Source organism: Aulonocara stuartgranti (assembly GCF_965226115.1).
Source record: "Aulonocara stuartgranti genome assembly, chromosome: 7".
In the NCBI taxonomy this organism is placed as follows: Eukaryota; Metazoa; Chordata; class Actinopteri; order Cichliformes; family Cichlidae; genus Aulonocara; species Aulonocara stuartgranti.
In genome coordinates, this window is record NC_138945.1 from 4055890 (window position 1) to 4077013 (window position 21124).

Genomic DNA, 21124 nt, shown 5'->3' on the forward strand with positions numbered 1-21124 from the left:
TGCTGGATCCCTCTCCCTCCACAAGGACTCACATGGGGTCGCCGCTGCGGATGTGTTTGCATGCGGTCTGGATGACGGACTCACAGGCCTCGTTAAGCGCCCGATCGATGCGGTAGTCGGCCCCGGGGTCGGCTTCCTGGATCAACGTTTGCAGCTGTGGACGGAAAAAATATCATAATAAAATCAAAAAGTGAGCGCAAGACATTACACGACATTCTGGGACATGTAGGAATATGGCTGTGGGACGGTCAAACAGTTGTGTTCATGCAGGTAAATCTGTACAGTGATATCTATGTAAATGTTTCTGTAACCATACAGTGAATATTATAAATGCCATCTCACCGCCTTCTGACAGCTGGGATCGATGGCGCCCATGTCTCCTCGGCCGACCCTCATTAGGCAGTGCAGCGTTCGTCCTTTGCGGTGCAGACCGGAGCAGTGACTCTCAATCTCACTGCGACAGTGCAGCACGATCTCAGGACTCAGAGAGAAATCCTCCATCAGCATCCGCCTGTAATCCATCATCTCACCCTGACACTCGCCGCTGACCACACGACCTGAAAAACACACACACACACACACACACACTGTAGCTGTGGTATCTCGTTTAAGCACAAAATATTCAAACACAATTCACAAAAACAACTCGAGGAACCAACCTGGAAACTGACTTCTGAGGTTAAATGAAACTAACCTTCTACCCTCACACAAACTCGACAGTTTTACTTTGTCTGCCTCAGACTAGTCTTCAGCAAAATAAACAGGAGCGGGTTCGTAGTGGAGAAACAGAGCAATGACTGACATGTAATTGAGCTCTCAGTGGCCTCTGAGTGCCACACAAACAAAAAGGGACATTAATTAGTTGCTGGAGCCAAGAGCGACAGATAAAGGTCTGCTCACCTCGATGGACGGCTGACTCCAGACACAGCAGAAGGTAGGACAGGCGAGCTTCCCTCGCTCGGGGCATGCTGGTGTCCACGTTGCAGTGGTACTTCCTCAGGTCCGACTTGCAGGCTTTGGCCAGCGAGTAGCTGACCTTGTAGTCCTGAGCAATCAGTTTCTGTCTGGTGGTCAGCGCCTCGCGGCACTGATGACACACAACATACACAGACACTTATTACACAACTGAATGCTCAACGAGTCTGATTTTTAATCTGCAGGAAGGCCGTATCCATCACAATTTGTACACTTCATTGTTCTGTAACCATCATCACTATAAGACTTTTTCCCCATCACCAGGAGATGGAAAAGGTTCATTTTAAGTATTTTGTAGAGGAAAAAAAATCTCTATAAATAAAATGTGGACACAGTAAATGGCACTCACCCTCTCAGACATGGAATCCTCAAACTTGTGATTGAAGAGGCATTTGTAAACTCTTCCTTCCCCAGCCAGAGTCTGGAAAAAAAAAAAAAGGAAAAAGTTCATCAACTTTCAAATTCAGTCATTTTAAGGTGCTTTACTAATGTTAGGTAACAACTACAACTTTTCTTTATCCCATGTGACACAGAAGGCAGCAACTAACTAACCAACTATAGGCTTTACCAAAAAACAGAAAGACTGAAGGTTAATCTTAAAAAGTAGAGCAGCTGAATCCAAACTGGGAGCTGGGTTCGGAGCACACGGGCCTGAAAGCTGAAGGCTCTACCTCACATTCTAATTTTAAATCTCCCAGGAACCACAAACGAGCCTGCAGTCAGAGATAACTATGACGTCTTTAACGTGAACTTTCAATTCAGTTCAGGAGTCAGTGAAAAGAAACCAACGTGGGAAAACCGCAATCTTTCTTTATAGTTTATCACTTTGGATCCACTGAAGAACTTTTTTTTGAGCGAGTAACAAATGAATAATGTCTTCCATTATAATATTTAATAATGTAGTTGGGTAGTTGATACTGTCAGGTACTGTTAGTTCATTTTAATTTGAATGTTCACAAAGTAATTTCTCCCTCACGGTTTAAAGGTTTGTCTTCTAACTTTCAAAGTAAATAAAAACATCTGGATTTTTCTGATCGTTAACTTCTCGTGCTAACGTCATATAGTCTCGGCTAATCTGCACATTCAGAGAAACACATTTTAGCTCATCTTGAAACAAAGGGACGTTAATTTGAGAAGACCCTAGTTGGATGGTACTTCAGCTTACAAATAATACAAATTTAGCAGTTTTTTTTTAAAAAATAGGATATAGAATATTTTAAAAAAGGTAGATCGGGAGAAGAGAACGTTAGAAAGTGTTTCCAGAATGTGACATTTAAGAGTATTACTGATCAATTTAAAATAATTGAATAAAAGAATCCTCTGAGCTCTAGAATAAAGGATTCTTACGTTTTCACAGAAGCGTTCTCTGTCGTCTCTGCAGGAGAAGTAGAGGTAGCGGTCCAGGTGGAAGTCGTCGGAGGAGAGCTCGGCGACTCTCATGATGGCCTTTTTACATTCCTCCCTGATGACGTGCGCCCCCGCCTGGTCCTCGACTTCACGAACCAAACCTTTTTCCAAACAGGCAATCACCTCGCCCTGAGAGTGGACGTCCTGTGAGGAGGGCAAAGGTACCACAGTTACTACTGCCGGTGTGGCTCAGCTCCGGTACGACAAGGATTCGTTTCCAGACAGCAGCTATTTTAACATTATTACTTCATTAGTCCAGCAGATATCTACACTTTTTCCAGCTTTGTGCCCCAATATCATGAATTATTACAAGTGCAGCAGTTTCCTGCCTGTGAGGAACAGAAACTCACAATGCAACTTAAAGAAATGCATTGTGGGTAAAGGCTCATATCAGTCAGTGGGAAAGGTGGGTGGTCAAAACAAGTTGGTGCATTTGAAACGTCTCCTTTATACTTATTCAAAGTTGATTGGAGTTGGTGTAAACTGAATTGAACAGCACCAGTTTATTTTTATTTATTCCATCTATTATGTAATGTGTCAAAGAGAACATGCACATTGGGTCATGCAGTTCTCAATGACACACACCAACCTCATCTCCTTTGTCAGTTCTACAGATAAGCCAAGAAATGATATCAACAAGCTATCTACAAGAAGCCGGGCCGCTTCGTATAGTGAGATATCACCAAATACAGAGGTCAGCTGCAGAAAATAAATAAATTAAACACAGTTTCAGCGACCTTTTGTGCTTCTGCTCTTGGAAAACATTTGTTCTTTGTCAGCTAAATGCTCAGGAGGCTCAGGGTTTGCTTTCCCGTCCAAATCCACATAAACACCTCATCTATAAAACAATGGCTTTACTCGCTACTGCGCGCGCTCCTTTTCCTCAGTTTTTGTTTCCTCCTTTGTCTTTTAAGCCTGTGAGATCAAGGACTAGATAAGAGTCCAGATGGGCTTTATCTTTTTATATTCAGGAATCTAGGAGAGTGCAAACAGTCGTTTCATCTCAACCATCTAGTTTTAACAACAGGTGGAAGACAAATTTCTGATTAATTTCACAAAGTAGAGAGCTGAAGCTTGATTTTAAAGTTTAACATCAAGTTAAAGCTGAGTTAATAACACATTTTCTCATTTTGAGAATCAGTTCATAAACAATCCTGCCTCGTGTCGTTTCAGTGTGCGAGAAGTTAAAGCGCCAACATGGTCTGTCCGATTTCCACTCAGAGCCACTGTGACAAATTTCTGATAATGAAACTAAAAGCACTCCCGCCCACAGATAAATCATCCTCTCTGAGCTCTAATCGTGCCAACGTGATAATAAGTGTGTGTCTGAGGAGCTTATGGAGCTCTGCGGCAGGGAAACACGTTCAGTGGAAGATCGATTCGCTCTGCTCGCTGACAAGCTGCTACAAACTCCTCTTCTCTCATTTGAGCTCAGTCCACTTTGAGTTTTATCTGCTCTCCGACCAAAATCCAGCAGGTCAGTAAGAATATGAGCAGCACTATAAACAATCTTCGATGTACAGCTACGGCATAGTTAGATCTCATGTCATCTTCTCTGACACATCGACACACCTCCAGAGAGGCCGCCATTTTTAAACCTCTGCTGTAAACCTGCAACAACTGTGAGATTTCCATTTGAAACATTCATCAAGTCGTGCACCACAAATTCACCCTCCAGCATCAGAAACACATCCTGAGGCATCTGGGAGCGCTCATTCAGCACAAACTACTTCAACTGTGGTGTGTGCAGCAGTCCATTTGGTGCTGCAGTTTCTTTGGACACATCAACATAAGATTCCTGACAACCAGCTATAGTTTCTCCTGCAAGATCTTGTCTAATTCAACCAAATTTATAACAGTTAGGGCTTCGATTTATATGAACCTGCGACTAGAGCTCGCGTCAATATTTTAACTTTTTTGTATTGTATTGAATGTTTTCAATAATTGTCACGATATAGGTTCACATTAGTATCCTAAGCAAGCACCTGTTGGGTACAAACTGAAAAAACAAGTTGAAATAAACATTAAAAACTAATAACATTCATTTTTAACAGCTCATACAAATGAAATGCATGATTTCCCCCCGCCCCCCCCCAAAAAAACAACAACAAACATGGCAGATTATTGGTTCGTAGGTATTGACTCAAGTTAATGGGCAATATAACAATGTGCAGAACATTACTGACTACAATCTCATCTCCATCTCCTAAAAAAAATAGAAGAAAAATAAAGTAGAGAATTATCTAATCAAGCAAATGTTCTGAATACAAACCCATTATTTATACATCTAACAACATGAGTGTAAATAAGAGCCAAAAACAACGAGTCAGCGACACAGATGTTACTCCACCAATAACCAAGCAGCACTAGTCAAACACAACAAGCTTCTTTCTCTGAAGTCCGACATCCCTTCTCCTCACCTTCTCTCCGGTGCTGATGCTGCCACATTTCAGCGTGTTGATGTCATCGCGACACTTGCCCATGAAGCCGCAGATCAGCCGGTAGTCACTGAAAACAATGGTGGTCATCTTGGTGATGTACTGGTTGCACTGGTAGTCGGTGATGTTGCCACGGTGATCTACAAGGCAGGAAACCAGGTAACCTTTCCCCAGCTCCTCCGCGGCACATTCTTTAATCTGAATGGAGAAAAGCGAAGGCGACACTTCGGTGAGAGCTGAAACATAAACCTGCCTTTAAAAGCACCTCGTGTCACCTGTCCAGAACAACGAGGTCTGAACACTTCTGATTAACTCAGCTTTATTTTTACACTTGAATGTACCAATGTCCTTTTTCCTACAAAAATCTAGAAATTGTGATTTTCATTGAAAAAAATTAATACATTTTTAAAAGTTCTCCATTTGTATCTGTGCGCTTTTCTTCGTGCTACCTGGTACTGCACTCCAATCGTTTCTAGATTTGGACCTTTTACTGTAATTCATGCTAAAGGTTTACATTGGTGAGGGTCGTGAACAGATTTTGCCCTTCCATAGGAAAACCACCGGGACTGAAAAGAAATATCTGTAAGCAGTTTTTCCTCAGTGCTGTGTGACAACTTTTCAATGGCAGAAAAATGTGTTTGTCCCTCTGCAGCCATTAATTAAAACTAAATAAATAAAATCCAATTAACCACTCATATTTTCCAACATGCCCATCACTTCCAGATCAGGAACCAGCTGAAATTTTATGATCTATGATTTTGTCCCAAAGCACAGAGACCAACAAACACAAAACTACTGCGATGGCAATGAAAGCATTGAACACGAGCAGACGATGAAAGGAGGAAGAAAAAAAAAAAAAGGATTCACACATTTGCTTTCGTTTGAGTCCACCGATTGGCTGAACTCATCGAGTGACGCCTCGTTCACGAAAATCAAAACTGCCATTTTTGAAACCCGGCAACACACCGTGCTCCCCGAGTCTGACGGAAAGCCACAGACCGAGCAGCAGGGATATCGTCAACGTCCACTTATGTTGTAGCGTTTGTGTCACATACTAATTACGTCATAGGACGCTCGGCAGCGTTGCCATGACAACCACTCACATTACGTGTTACTCAATTGTAAGTGAAAACCTGCCGATCCGAGTAGGTACTAATCTGGAAAAGCGGCTTTAACCCTTTAAGACCTACCATAGAACCAAGTCTGCCAGAACTTATCTTTATATTTTTACATGCTGTGGAGCCATTTGTGGGAGCATTTCAAGTTGCAATACATCAATACAACCGTTATAGCCCAAATTTTAAGAATATGTATGCATTAAGTCCATAGAAACTACATAAAGTGCAAAAAAAGGGCAATAAAGTACAAAAAATTGAAAATCGTTTTTGGTTTTTTACCATATATTTCTAGTTAGAGAAATTTAAGAGGTTTATCCCTCAAAACTGTAAATACAAAAAAGTTGCACAAAATAGTTTCCAACAACAGGAAATTTACTTTGATGGTCTTCATAGTTTTATTTTTGAGATACACCAATTTTTATATACTGCAGGAAAAACGAAAATAAATATTATAATGCAAATTTGCAAAAAAAAAAAACAGCATATGCATCAAAATAAACTATTTCCAGCAGTGCAATATGAGTTCTAAACATCCCAGAAACTATTCAGAAAAGCATAAAGTCAAACATACCTTTTAAAAACACCAGTATAGGCTTATAATGCCCCGAAGGTTTAAAAAAAAAAAAAAACCTACATTTTCCGCGAAAATGACATCACTTCCGGTTTCTGGCAAGTAATGGCGGAAATGCGATAGATCGCGCTGACGTCTATTCCAACGTAGGAAGTGTTATGAACAGCTGATCGGATCGGCAAAGCGTGTTTCTGGAATATTATATTTTTGTTGCTGCAAGTGCTTTTTATGCAGTTTTTGCAAAGCCATATGTGGAAGGAAACCGTGACCGAGGACAAGCTGATGCCATAAGATGTAAGTACAACTCCTCCGGTTTCATATGCAAAAAAATTATTGCGCTAGCTTACGTGGTTCCAGTTCTACAAGGATTTAAAAATAGTAACACAAAACAGAGCGTGCCCGCTCCGACCGGTTTTAAAGGGTTAATGACTTAACTGGTCAATAAAGGTTACACTGACTAACTCCACCACCTTGTAGTATTACACATAAGTACCGACCAGCCCCGGCCCCGATTCCTCTGACATCTCTTCGACATTTTGGACATAAAAACTGGCTGCAGTTTCTTAACATTGTGCTGACAGCTCTAGTTCCTGATTTTAAAGTCTACTCCAAAATCACAGCAGTCTTAAAACTTCTAAATTTGCCAGTTTATCTGATGTTCTTTTAATCGTTTGGAGGCTTGAATGAAGACCATCAAGTTGAGCTGCAGAGATTTGTTTTTAGCGACTGACCTCAGAGATGGTCGTCTTGCAGACCTCCACCGCTACAGACTCAAACTTTGGGTCTGTGGTCAGGTTCAGCTTATAGTTCCACAGCAGCTGGGGGAGAGAAGATACGAGGTATGACAATTACACCAATAAGGACAGAGTGGAGAAAAAACCCAAGAAAGAAAAACAGGACAAATAAAAAATAAAAACAACATTTTAACATGTCAATCATTTTATATTATAAAGTCTTTCTGTTATTTAATGTGACAGACATTCATTAATGAGACAAACTTCTGGATAGCGGGGGGGGGGGGGGGGGGGGGGGGGGGAAGCAGTAGTACCGATGTTGGCTATCGGTTGTTTATATGAATCATTACAAAACTTGTGCATACTTTTAGTGGAAAATCATTGCGTCATAAAATTATAAGACATCATAGTGCATGCTAGGAGGTGGAGTGTGAGGGTAGAGAGAGAAGAAAAAAAAACCCACACACACTTACATGGTTGCAATCTGTAGCGATTTCAGAGTCCTGAAAGAGGAAGAGAAAAAAAAAGTTTAGCTTCTTCAGAAAGTTTAATTATTGGGTCTGAATATTTGAGACTAAACAGAGAGGACACCTAATTACTGAAATTTTGCAATCTATAACATCCCATAATCCACTGCAGTCTTGTGTGTTGTGGGATGGTGCGTTCAGGCATTCAGCTTCTTGCTTCAGTGCGGTCACCGAGGCATTTTCCTGCAGCTCTGCTTTGACCCGAGATGACCCCTCCCCCGACTTCCTGCCCCCACCCTCGACCAGAGGAAAACTCACTGTGTGGGTCTGTGAAATAACAGCTCTGCAGATGACCAAAGACTTTCTGACCATTTACCACATGGTAGCCACAGTCAGCTAGGAATAAACTGCCAGTGTGTTTGTGTGCTCTTTTTACAACGTATTTTACACACTGGTGTGACAATGCTCTTCACAAAAACAGTGCAGTGTGAAGAGGGGGAGGGGGAGACGGTACACGATAGTACCGTTGAGTTTTAAAGAGCACTGGGAGGACTCCGTTTGTAAATGGGAACCAGACTGACGCAGAACAGCAGGACGAGAAAAACAAGCAGCATCTACAAACTGACACCAATTAAAAAAAGCTAAGTGAGAGCGATGTCCCCCCCTCTCTCACATCGCAGAGTTCAGTCCCCAGAGAGGGGAAAGATGGATGAGGCTACGGTGACATCACCCGCTGCTTTCTGGAGGCTCATTTCGGACGGCTGAGATGAGCATTATCGCCAGCGCAGAGTTAATGCTCGTCTCGTGAGGAGGAAAATGACTGTGAAACCGCGCTGGTTACTGCCTTGTCAGCCATGCTGTTAGCCATTTATCACAGTGTTTGCCCTTAAAATACATGTTTTAAAGAAGCCCACACATGCCACTTTTCTACTTTGTATTTTTTTGGTAAATCAGATTGGGGATACAGGGAATGATATGTGGCGATCCTAAATACCACATTACTTTGGACGTCTGACCTCTTCTTCAAGGTCAAATAAGGTCAAACTTTCGCAAAATGTCTTATCTTTAAAACTATGCTTAACCCTTTTTTTTTTTTTTTTTTGAACCCGTCAGCGGGCTCATTTCACAAACCCTTTTTAAACGACTGTACCTCTGTTACCCTCTCTGGTAGAGACAAAATTAAATTGGTTTTCAGAAGGAAGTGAAAATGAGCTTTTCGGGGATACTCGGCGTATCACAGTAACGCAAACCATTCACAACGTACTGCAGTCTGAACACAGGCCGAAAAATCCCCTCTGCCGAGATGTGCGGTTCACGTAAAGGGTTTGAGTTAAACTGCCGTTGTATTGTCAGCATTTAGGAAATGACTGTGATATATGACAAAACCAAATATCACATTACAGTTTGCATCCAAATATGTCACATCTGATCTCTGATCTCACTTTTACATTTCATATCTGCCTTTGTTTCATGTTAAACCCAAAACCTGCTCCATCTTTAAATAAAGTATTACCAAGATCAAAGTCTCAAAATGCTACTGTTCTCATTTTTACAGCACTAAAGTTTTTAAAGGAAAAAAGAAAGCAAAATGAATATATACAAAATTAAAGTAAATATTGCCCAGAGAGTACATGATTTTCTTTAAATCTATATCCATTTTTGTTTTGGACACAACAGAACGATGTAAGAGCTTACAGTTCTTGTTGTCAGATCATAATAGTGAAAGCACACGCAAGAAATTAGCTTTACAAGCAGCTGAGTTTAATTTATCTATATGTTATGAATGCTGCCAAACTAGAAAGAAAAGAAAATAGTTTAGTTTAATATTTCTCGTCTTTGGAGCTGCTCAGTCATCCAGGTCGTGGCAGTCTTGTGAAGTCACCCTGAAGCAGTCCAGCTGCCTTCTTTTTTGAGCCCTTAAGACTTCAATATTTCTCCCACTTCCTGACCATCAGTGCTTTGTTGGAAAGTTGAGTGTGTCAACATACAGCAGTACAAAGCTGGGTGGAGAAACCTGGAGGGAGTTGGACAGCCTGACGCCACATCAAACACTGCTGGACTTTTGTTTTTCCACTTTTCCCCCTCCATTTCTAGCCTACAGGAAAAAAAACCCTCATTTGCACACGCTCAGTCCAAAGGTGGAGTGAACAGCTAAGTATCCCATCACACTGTTGCAGAACAAAATGTGAGTCATGTGGACATCTGCGCAGCTTTATCTCAGGATCTGATCGCTTCAAAAAGCCAAACTGTTCACATGCAGCTGACCTAAATCCCGATTGTTCCACGAATCCATCTCTGAGTTTGCAGACTCGCTGAACACGCATTACAACTGTGATCTAACACCAGAGTAAATAAACCCTCTCACTCCTCAGACACACCCATTCACATATTTGAGATGTTCAGCCTTTTTGTTTGCCAGCTTTAAGGCTCCGCTCGCCAAATGTGAACAATTTGCTAAAGCTGCCTTCCCATTTAACAGCTGCAGCTAAATTAAACTTAATCAGCTCTCCTCCTTTGTCTTGGGGAAGCTGGTGTGAGGCTGAGCTATAACTGGAAACGGGTGAGAGGAAAAGATAGGAGAAAAATGACATCATGTGAGAGAAAAGGAGAATCCGGAGGGGGGACATGGCCATTTCTGACACCTTCTCAGTTATTTAGCTTAAAATATAGACAACAGGGGAGGGGAGGAAAGTAGTCTGTTTACTGGAAACAAGAAAAAATTAATGTTTAACTAAAACTCAACACATTTGCATACACTCCTGAGAGAAAACAAGAATCAGCAAAAGCAGGCTGTGCGTGAAGAAAGCGCAGCAGGAGGAAGTGTTACAAACGAAACCCTTCAGTGGACATGAGCCAACCAAGAAGAAAAGCAAACAGATCGAAACAGTCAGCCTGAGCAAACAAGGAACTGCATCCTGTAAGCTGTGTGTGGTGGATTTTTATTGGCCAGTTAAAGATTAACCAGTGCAAACAACCACTTTAAAGCTTTAGCTTCTTCTCTCACATTTTTAAAATGGCTATCTGCAGAGGATGTGCACTCTTGTTTTTGTCTAGACCAAACAGGCAGTCGGAGAGTATTTGGGCCAGGAGTGTGACTGATGTGTGCGTTACCACTACCTCCAATTTCACACACTGACACCTCATCACACAGTGAGGAGCTTTAAAAAACAGGAAATTGCACCTATTAAAATTTCCTTTGTCATGCTTCAGCCATAACTGTTGAACAATTAGTTTTCTAAATTATATTCCAAAAGCCAGAATAACACCACAGTATTTACACAAAACTTGGTTCTTTTGCATTTATTTCGAGGACACATCTAAAACCTGCAGGACACCGACCCTTGAGGCCTGGAGTTGGCCACCCCCGGTTTACAGCCATCTATAAAACACGATGCAGACTCTAAGCAATACCATCAGGAACGCTTGCGATTGGTCACAGCTACATTTTTAAACATCACAATGATCCCAAACACACTGTCAATGGAGTATACCTGGATAAAATTGCAAAGTGGAACAGTCATGGATTGGCCTTCCCAGAGCCTGGACCTCAACAATATTAAAGCACTGTGTGGGATCATTTTGACAGAGAACAGAACAAAAGCCAGCATCCAAAAAAAAAAAAAAAAAAAAAAGCTTTGGATGTCCTTTAAGAAGCCTGGAGAAGTATTCATAAACACTGCTTAAAGAACAGGAAACTTTAGCCTCATGTGACTTCAAACTTTTTATCCAAATAGTCATTCTAGTGTTGACAGGAGGTGACTGCCATTATTTCATGCTAAGCACTGTTGTTGGATAAGAAACACACAAAGTGAGAATGGCTTTATTGTGAATCTGGTTGCATTAAAATGTCATTCATGTGACCACAGAAAGTAGAAGAGAAGCCAACAGATGTTATTGTTGGCCACATTAGCTGCTTACACTAAACACATATCGTTCTCTCTTCCTGTCATGTTGTCTTGAGCTGAAATAAACCCACCGTAGCTGATGGGAGGGGGGCGGGGCTAAGCAAAACCATACAGCTGTAAAGGAAATCCAAAAGTAAACGACGAAACAAGAGCACAAAGTCATCCTTTTCTTTAAATTTTGATTTTAAATAAACTGCGCAGCCTCGTCGCTCAATTATATTTGTCATAAAGCATGTGGCAGAGGCGTGCTCCCTCATAAACACCAACATTCATCACGTCTACTTAAATATGACATCCTAATGCAGACAACAGTAGGAAACCGCAAAGCTTCTGATAACAAGCAGAGTGCTCGCTGCCTACACATGCACGCGTGCATTCATAAAGATATTATCACTGTTGGTGTGAACACAACAGTAGGAAATATCATTTTTAGACAAATGTCAATGCTGAACCTGAAAGTAGCGTCGCAGAAACACCGGATGATGTTTCTTAGCAACCTTTTTCCTCCTTCTTGGCTGAGGAACAAAATATCCACACAAAGTAAAACCTGCCCGCTTTGTTTGGGATAATCAAAGATCACATTAAAGTCGCTGCACAGAGGCGGTAATTCAGTTTCAGAGATGCTGAGGTATCGCTGCTTTATTTATCCGACAGGTCCAATTACAGACCAGCTCCAAGAACATCGGTGAACTTTATTCCATTAGTCTGCTTTTTATTTGTGCTGCATTATAAAACCCTGGAAGTAAATGGATATCTAAATCAGATAAAGCTAGTGGTACTGTTAGGCCAATTATTGGGGCCAATATTCAGCATTTTTCTACTTATTGATATTAAATCGACATTTTCATCTTCGGCTGCATATCCAGGTCCATGCAGACACACCCACAGCTACCTCAGCTATTTATCTCCAGCTATTCTAGGTGGAGGACAAGGTGTTCCCAAACCAGGCAAGAGATGTAATCTAACCAGCATGCCCTGGATCCACCCTGGAGCCTCCTCTCAGTAGAATATGCCAGAAATACACCTGGGAGATACCCGAGTCAGACCCCAGCTTTAATATGGAGGAGCACTGGCTCTAACTTTGATGTCAAGCTGACGACGTTGTTTTATCTGCCAGTTGAGTACCTTCTCAGTATTTATAACGTAGTGTTCACACAAAGTAAATACCTGCACGCTTTGTTTAGGATAATCAAAGATCAGATTAAAGTAGCTGCACAGAGGCGGTAATTCAGTTTCAGAGATGCTGAGGTATCACTGCTTTATTTGCTTGTGTTGTGCCACCACAGCCGGGTTAAAGACACAAGTGTTTTACCGTTGTTTAAATGATATGTCAGTATGGAAGATGAATGGTTCACAGATTATTAAAGGGGGAAATATTGTTACAGTTCTATAAATTAGATTTTATGGAAAGAAACAAAAACTGCTCTCTGATGTGAGGATAGGAAAGTGGACAGCTCTGTAGCACAGTGTTTGCATCACTGCTAATAACATCTAATCCTGACAATAATTTTAGTTTTTTAATTAATAAATTCAAAAATGGACTGATTGGATTCTGTGGAGCTTCTGATCTTTGCCAACTCATCAAACACAGCACTCCAGTTGTAAACACAGCTCCTGCAGCCTTAATGTGCCAATTAGTAATTATGGAGCTGGGCGGAGGAACAAGACGAGGCTCAGCGGACAGGCCGGAGCAGAGCCTTCGCTCTCTGGGGCCTCCGCCCTCTGGACTCCCTCTGCACCACGTACACAAAACCACAACCACCAGCAGCAGCCCTGACAGTGGGCAGGACGGAGACACAAAAATGCACCGAGTCTAAAAGCAGCTCTCAATCTCACTCTCACACCTGCAGAGTGCCAGCTGGGCCTTATACACATGATGTGGGCAGGCTACAGGGCATGCAGAGTGGGCGTAGAGAGGCAAGATATCAGAACCCCTCTCCACCGCTGTCACCGCCCCCAAAAAAGCTCGTTCTGACTGCGTTCATCTCATAGCGTGAAAACAGCAGAACTGAGACTCACTGAGGGTTCGGGAGGCCGACTTCCCCTCCTGTCATTTGCTTTGTCCGCTCAGCGGAGTGAGAACGGGACAAAAATATCCCTGCAAGAAATGACTGGGAAACCCAAAGTCTATCACAATATCCCAGCTGACCAAAGAGGGTCATATTTACAGCACAAACTGTGCTGAACCAAAACTGATTTGTTTGCGGATTTTAAAGAGATTAAATTTGTTTTTCAGCCCTGAAAATCTCATGTAGATACCTCCTGTCCTTATGAAGCTATGAGTGTTCAAACATGATAGAAACAAATAAACAGCACCAAATACTGTGAAGGTAAAATTTTGCATTTTGCTTCTGATTCCAAGGGGGACGGGTAGCACTCACTGATTTTTCATGATAGTACTGTGTTAATGCCCCAAAGCCTGCAGTATTTTATGTCTTAATGCTTACTTTTTTAATCTCTGAATCTTAGGTCAATCACTTAATGATTTTCTCCCTTTTCCCTGTTAAACTGCAAAAATACTGCAGTAGTAAACATGTAAGGCCCAACAAGCTTCATATTTTACAGTGAATCAAACATCCTGTACAGCAACAGTGGGGAAATTTAGGCCTAAAAATAACATTTTCTACACAAGTAAACCTCCATAAACTGTCTTAGCCCACAGATTGAGTTCTGAGCATTAATTTGACAAAAACAACCCCCACCCACTCCAAAACAGAAGAAGTGAAGAACCAATCAGCTGGTCCAGATGCACAAAGAAATTATTCCAAGCAAAGATGGGTATTAACATTCACAGGAAGTCAGAGCAAACAAAACAAAAGACTTCAGCTGAGATCAAACAAGCGTCTAATCCTCTGACTGTGCGAGTTTGTCTTTTTCCACCCACTACAAACACAAACTGTTTCATCTATCACATTAATTTAAGTCATGACCTTAAACACTGTTCTCAGTGACATTAAAAAGGAATGGAAAGGTCTTGATGCAAATTAAATAAAATCCTCCGGAAATCGCTGCAGATGGCGCCGAGACAGAAAATATCATCAACCTGCCGCCATTTAGAACAGCGAGGGCTCGTTTTCATTCCTTCCTCACTTCTCGTGTCGTTCTCATCTCTTCTCTTTTTACTTATTTTTTTTTAAACACGTTTTAAAATTTCTGGTATTTCTTAACATACTTTTAAATTTCTGTCTGAAAACGTTAAGAAAGTGCTATCCATAACTTTTATTATTTCGAAACGAGGAGCAATCTGACATTTTGTTCTGTCAGAAAAGAGTCAAAAGCCAAAAGATAAACAGGAGTAAAAGGTTCAACTCTGAATTTTTCACATTTTTTTCTTGAAAAATGACCACAAACAATTACTAACCTGGTGATGTGGTAATTCATGCCCAGGGTCTAAAACCCCAAAAGAGATTATTTGCAGTGAAAAGCAGCCCTTTAGAGAAGCTAGAACTGGAACATTTTTACATGTAAATGGCCTTAACAGTAGATGAACATGAGTAACAAGAAGACAACAATACCACAGCCTTCTGGGTGAATGCAGGCCATCTGTACTGACACTCAATATTAAAACGCCTTCATAAATTCATTTTTTACCACCTCCCAAATCCTGTCCACTTAAAAATCTACCTATAAGCAGCTCACTGCCCTACATTTTTCATAAGCAGGCTACAAACAAAGGATTTCAGGATGACTTTTACCAGCCGAGAGGGCGCAGTCTTGTGATTGTGAGTAAGCAGATAATGGGCACAGCGAGAGGACCCGTCTTAGCTGCTCTAAGCTGCTGTTGTGGCATACAGAGAGAGGCCTCTGTCTGCTGCAGATCTGCTGAAGACAAACAGCTAATGAGCTTAACTGAGAGAGCGAGCAGCCAGAAGCTGCCACACCAACAGGTCTCTCATAAGGAGCTGTCGAATGAGCTTAAACAAAGCAGCTGAAGTACACATTCCTTAAAACAACTCTCTCTGGAACACATCTGGATGAAGATGAATAAAAGCGACCATGAACGTGACTCAGTGCTAACAGTCTCCCAAATCAATCTGAAGCCACCACAAGTTCAACTACATCAACCTGATTACGTTTAAACCATCTGCTGCACCACTGGCAGCAAAGCTAAAGATCTCATTTATTAAAGATATTTTTAATGTGCATATAATTTTTATGATAACCAGTAAGATTTCTAAAAATAATGAACATTTAAGAGGCAATTTTAGAGGTTTTATGAGTTTTATAAATGATTCAGACTCATTAGAGACTGTAAAACGTTCAATATAATATATAATCAGAATATAATCACATTTTGATTGCTTGTTTTACGAAAAATGTGTCAAATGTGCCCAAAATTACAGACCCAACTGTAAATAACTTCATTATTACAGAAGTTGAGTATTAGGGAAAGTTTAATTAGGATGTTGCTTCAGCTGCACTAAAATAAAGAAGGACGAACAGACTGAACAGGGCAGCACCTACATTTTCAAACTGACCACACAGCTCCAACACATTTCATGTTCGTCGAGCCGTCCGACCTCTGCCTCCAATTGCATCAGACCTACGGCCACTCTCCTTCATCCACAGTTCAGCCTTCTCCACCTCTTACCTCCTCCGGCCTGAAATCTCCCCCTCACTGAATATTTAACCGATCCAACATTTATTTATATCTGACATCAATCTGATCCCAGCTCAAAAGAATCGACTGAGCATCACGACAACAGACCAGTCGATTCAAATCAATTCTATGTTGTTGTTATTTTTATACTTTTTTATTATCTAATTATTTGGGGGAGGGATTTGTGACAGCAATGATAAAAAAGTGATATTTGTGAGGTAAATGTTTCTGCATTAATGTCCTTCAGAAATCAAAATGTGGGTGGTAACATAAAGAAATAGTGATGCTTGGACTGTGGTCTTTGCTTGGCATTATCCAAAAGACAAACACACACAAACACGCTTTTCAGTATTAGATGCTGAATGTGCTCATGCACTGATCGATGCATGAGGATACAAGGAAAGGAAACAAGGACAGTGAGAGGCTCTCACACTGAGCTGAAAAGAGACCTGAGAGCTGTGCTATTTACCATTTACTAGAGCTGGGCGATATGAGATTTTTTCATATCACGATATGTTTTTTTCATTTCAGGCGATAACGATATCTATCACGATATAAGCCAAATAACTATATTTGTAAGATTTAAATGTGCCGTTGCTCACAAGTAAAATGTGAAATAATCAGCAGCTTGTTTTTATTTAAATATTTATTTCCCATAATAAGTTCAACAGGGTAGATGTACTTAAGGAACATGAGACTTTTTCAGATAAATAAAGGCAAATATTGCAAACTACACAAAAGGCAGCCGCTAAAGCGTTTAAGTTTCAAAATAGAACAAACGAAACAGACTAAATTGTCAATTCCACTTAGAAACAAAGTATTAATTCTAAAAATAAATCTTAGTTTGTTTTACAGAAGAACAGACAAAACTGACTAACTTTTGTCAATATCAAATAAACTGAGAACTAAAAGGAAATTCTCAATCTCTCCTTGTTGTATAGCTGAGCTTTTCAAACAGTTTTAACAGTTACTTTAGTCTGACAAAAGCCGAATGACGAATTAGCGCTTCCAGTCAGAGACTGAGGCTACGTCCACACGTACACGGGTATTTTTGAAAACGGAGATTTTCCGTTTTCGTTTTAAAAAATAATCCCGTCCACACATAAAGGCAGAAATGAAGGAAAACGCTGCTATGAACATGCCAAAGCAGCAGGTGGCGCTAGATTCCTAACCGTGCAGAAATGTTGGCCAATCAGAAGTCTAGAAGCCTCGGTGGGAAAAAGTAAACAAAGCTGGGGCATAGAAGCAGAACCGAGTCGTATGTGTGGAGGGACAGTAACTGTGTGTATATGTAAGCATTTAAACACTGCAGAGAGTAGAATTAACAGTATTGTAGAAATTCATTTCACCGAAACAATAACGTGGCACACAGTGTGACGCATGCACCAGTTTATTGTATTTCCAGACTTGCTTTCGGCACAATTTACAGTGCACGCTACTCTGTTTTTTGTCAGACTTGAAATAGCCGAAATACCTTCACACTACGGAACTTCTTTGGCTCTTCCGTTCGACAATCTCTCCGGCATTGGAACCATCATCTGTTTTCTCTTCAGTCACGCTCTGTTGATTTTTCTAGTCGGCACACTCATTTCCTCCATTATGCGCTGGCTGCTTCCCAAACAAACACGTGCGGCTTGGCACTTGTGCTGTACGTAACAAGTCACGCGACGTGACGCTGCGGCTGTGATTGGTTCGGCTCTGCGCTACTTGATTTGGATTGGCTGACCTTTTTTTTTTTTTAAGAGGACAAGAGCGGCGAGGTCTATCGCGATAGCTTAATTTCTCTATCGAGTAAAAGTTATATCGTGATACATATCGTTATCGTTCTATCGCCCAGCTCTACCATTTACTAATAAAAATAAATGTGTATTCTCAGATGCTTCATTTTTTACAGTGGTGTACACAGTCAGGCTCCATGCAGAGGAACAAATATCTTTGTGAAGGCAAAGCTCTGGATTTACTGATTATCTTCCTACTCTTTACAGCCACGAGCTGTGGGTAAAGACTAAAAGGATGAGACAGAGGACACAAGCAGCTGAAATGAGTTTCCTCTGAAGGGTGTCTGGTACTCAGTATGACAAGGTACACAAAGGCAAGATATCCATATTTTTAACTGGACTTGAAAAGAATGTGGGGCAGCACGGTGGCACGGTGGTTAGCACTGTTGCGTCACAGCAAGAAGGTCCTGAGTTCAATTCCACCATCAGGCCGGGGTCTTTCTGTGTGGAGTTTGCATGTTCTCCCCGTGTTTGCGTGGGTTCTCTCCGGGTACTCCGGCTTCCTCCCACCGTCCAAAGACATGCAGCTTGTGGGGATAGGTTAATTGGATAATTCAAATTGCCACTAGGTGTGAATGGTTGTCTGTCCCTATGTGTTAGCCCTGCGACAGACTGGCGACCTGTCCAGGGTGTACCCCGCCTTTCGCCCTATGACAGCTGAGATGGGCTCCAGCGCCCCCGCGACCCTGAAAAGGATAAGCGGAAGCGAATGGATGGATGGATGAAAAGAATGTATTGGTAGATCTCCAGTTAAGTTAATTTCATAGGTGAATAGGTTCGCAAATTAGGGCCTCGTAATGTCCACTGTAACGAATAGTTCTTATGCCCCTTTTGTAAAATGCTTTAAATTATGTACAACCAGAGCCAACAACTGCCTGGAAAGTGAAAATGCATTATAAAGTTAAAAAGCTCATTACTTTTTTTCTACATATTGTTTTATAAAGGCATACAGCTTCCTGAGAATGAAAGAGGGATTTATTTGCAGGACATAAACAGCTGTGGTAAGATGCCCACATTTTCTCAAAGACCAAAGATGAGGAGATTTATTATTTATCCTAATTTTACTAAAACTATCATCCTACCGTCTATCCATAATGTCAATGTGTTGCTCTGATTAGACATCAGTGCAGCTAGTCAAACCAGGTACCTTCCCTGTTTAACCAGGCCAGTCATTAAAGTCATCAGATGTACATAATTCCAGCCACTGTGATAATCTAAAAGAAAACCTTTCTTACAGAGTTTTATTAACCGTTTTGTTATCTTCATTTGTTATCTTCACACATATATAAAAATACATATACTTTTATTTCTATTAGAACTAAAGATAACATCACAATTTAATATCTCACTGTACTGTAAAGCATTTTTGGGTTCCTTTTCAGCACAAGCTTCCTCTGCTACTGCAAGAGTACAAGGTTAGATTTAAATGACTTTTACTGTAAAAAAAACAACAACAAAAAAACAAAAAAAGTTTATTCTTAGATTGGTGCACATCTAAGAACATCCCAACATAAAACGCTGCCTCTTGTGGTCAAAGCTGAAATCACATTTCCAGGGGGTAATTACAAAAGGTATCTTTAACAGCGCCAAGTCAACACTCACAACCCCCAAAACCACAGAGAATAACGGGGCTGCACAGAGAGGCCACCAACAGCCTTCCCCAGGGGGGAAACCATCAGACAAAATAAGTCCTAACACTTCAGTCTGTCTCACATCAATCTTTAACACATAACAACCGCACACTAGGTGGACAACACCCCTATCAATCACCATCGGGGTCTGAAATTAAAAGTAAAAAAAGCTTAAAATCACCCAGCAGCAGGTTTGGTAACGTTATCTGGGTTAGCATTTCGCCAAGGCTACCAGAGCTAGCGACAACTGCTGCCGAACAGTTAACAGCTTTAATGTAAAGTCACTCGGTTTAAAAAGTTACTCGGTTACCCATCTGTCCACGCCAGAGTGCCGCTGGGTTTCTGCGGACTGTTATACCAGCAAAGGAGCATTTTTCTTTGATAATTTGACATTTAACCGCTAGCTAATCCGAAACATACGTGGTGTTTTAACTACTCCGTAGAGCACCAACAATCCACCAGTTTTAGCCCAATATTAAATCCCTATAGGTACTCTGATCCAAGTTTATAGTTAATCTGAGTCGGTAATATATTCAGATAAATTCGGCCTGTTAATAGTCCAACTTTTATTTAAATGGTAACCAGTTTCTTTTTTTCTTATCCACGTCTCACTTTTCCAATTTGAAGCATTCGGTTGAGACACAGTTCCTTGCATTCCTGGCACTGTAGCACGCCGAATTGAAAACTAAACTTCAACGACTATGAAAATGTTTTGAGTCCTCTCATGCACTGGGTGTTACATTAAAAACGATACAAAAAATCATAAATTGCTGTAATTTTGCCTGGCGTTTGGCGTGACGTTGTCTGGTTGCTAGCAGCTAGCTTTAGCTCGTTCTGCAGGCACACCCTGCCTCTTTCTCCGGGATTAAAGCTACCATTCCCGCGAATATACCTCTTTCCTGTCCTGGAGACACTCCAACACCGCCAGGTTATTGTTCCAGGAGTGTTTGGGGCAAAGCCGGGTCAGGTCGTCTCTGCACACCGCCTCCTCAGCCAACTTCCAGCCGGTAGAGCGCCTCCGAGACAGCGAGGCCCCGGCGCCTTGGTTCCTCTCATCGACTCCAGGGTTCCCCGCCGCGAGCCCCGGACCTCCAACTGGGTTCTGCATTTTATCGACACCGGCAATAAGTTTGGAAATAGCTTTGTTTTGAGCTTGAATCGGATGTACAAACAAAAAGATGCACATCAAGAGCAGGAGCAGAGGAACACGTATGCAGTCCGCCATCTTCACAGAGCCAGTCAGCCTGCTGCTGCTTTCAGGAGCTGTCGGAAATATGGGCACTGAGGATAAAGTTCCAGACAGATTGTTTTCTTCTAGTGAATAGTTCATAAATATTTAATAAGTCCTCGTGTGTTCATGCTGTGAGTCATCCAGCCATGGAAATGTCTCTTCCTGGCATTCTTTATGATATTAGTTTAGTGTAAAGTTTAATCTTTTATAAAGTTAATTAGTTAAATTAAAACCTGTGAACACTGCGTGTAAACTTGATGTCTAAACAT

At 41.3% G+C, this 21124-nt stretch overlaps 1 protein-coding gene across 5 annotated transcripts in view; it reads right to left on the bottom strand.

The window, feature by feature from the left end:
- The window catches only part of LOC309711548 (Golgi apparatus protein 1-like), a 39540-nt gene extending 18642 nt beyond the window's left edge, over window positions 1–20898 (bottom strand). For all 5 annotated transcript variants that reach the window (XR_014278007.1, XM_082541938.1, XM_082541937.1 and 2 more), the window contains exons 1-9: window positions 20517–20898; window positions 7717–7746; window positions 7241–7327; window positions 4803–5018; window positions 2323–2526; window positions 1325–1396; window positions 901–1087; window positions 343–557; window positions 33–154 (exon numbers count right to left, since the gene is read on the bottom strand). Coding sequence is in view for 4 of the 5 variants with exons in the window: in XM_082541938.1 (XP_082398064.1) it covers window positions 33–154; window positions 343–557; window positions 901–1087; window positions 1325–1396; window positions 2323–2526; window positions 4803–5018; window positions 7241–7327; window positions 7717–7746; window positions 20517–20849 (1466 nt within the window). In the remaining variant the exon portion in view is untranslated. The remainder of the gene's footprint in view (window positions 1–32; window positions 155–342; window positions 558–900; window positions 1088–1324; window positions 1397–2322; window positions 2527–4802; window positions 5019–7240; window positions 7328–7716; window positions 7747–20516) is intronic.
- Between the last annotated feature and the right edge of the window lie 226 nt (window positions 20899–21124).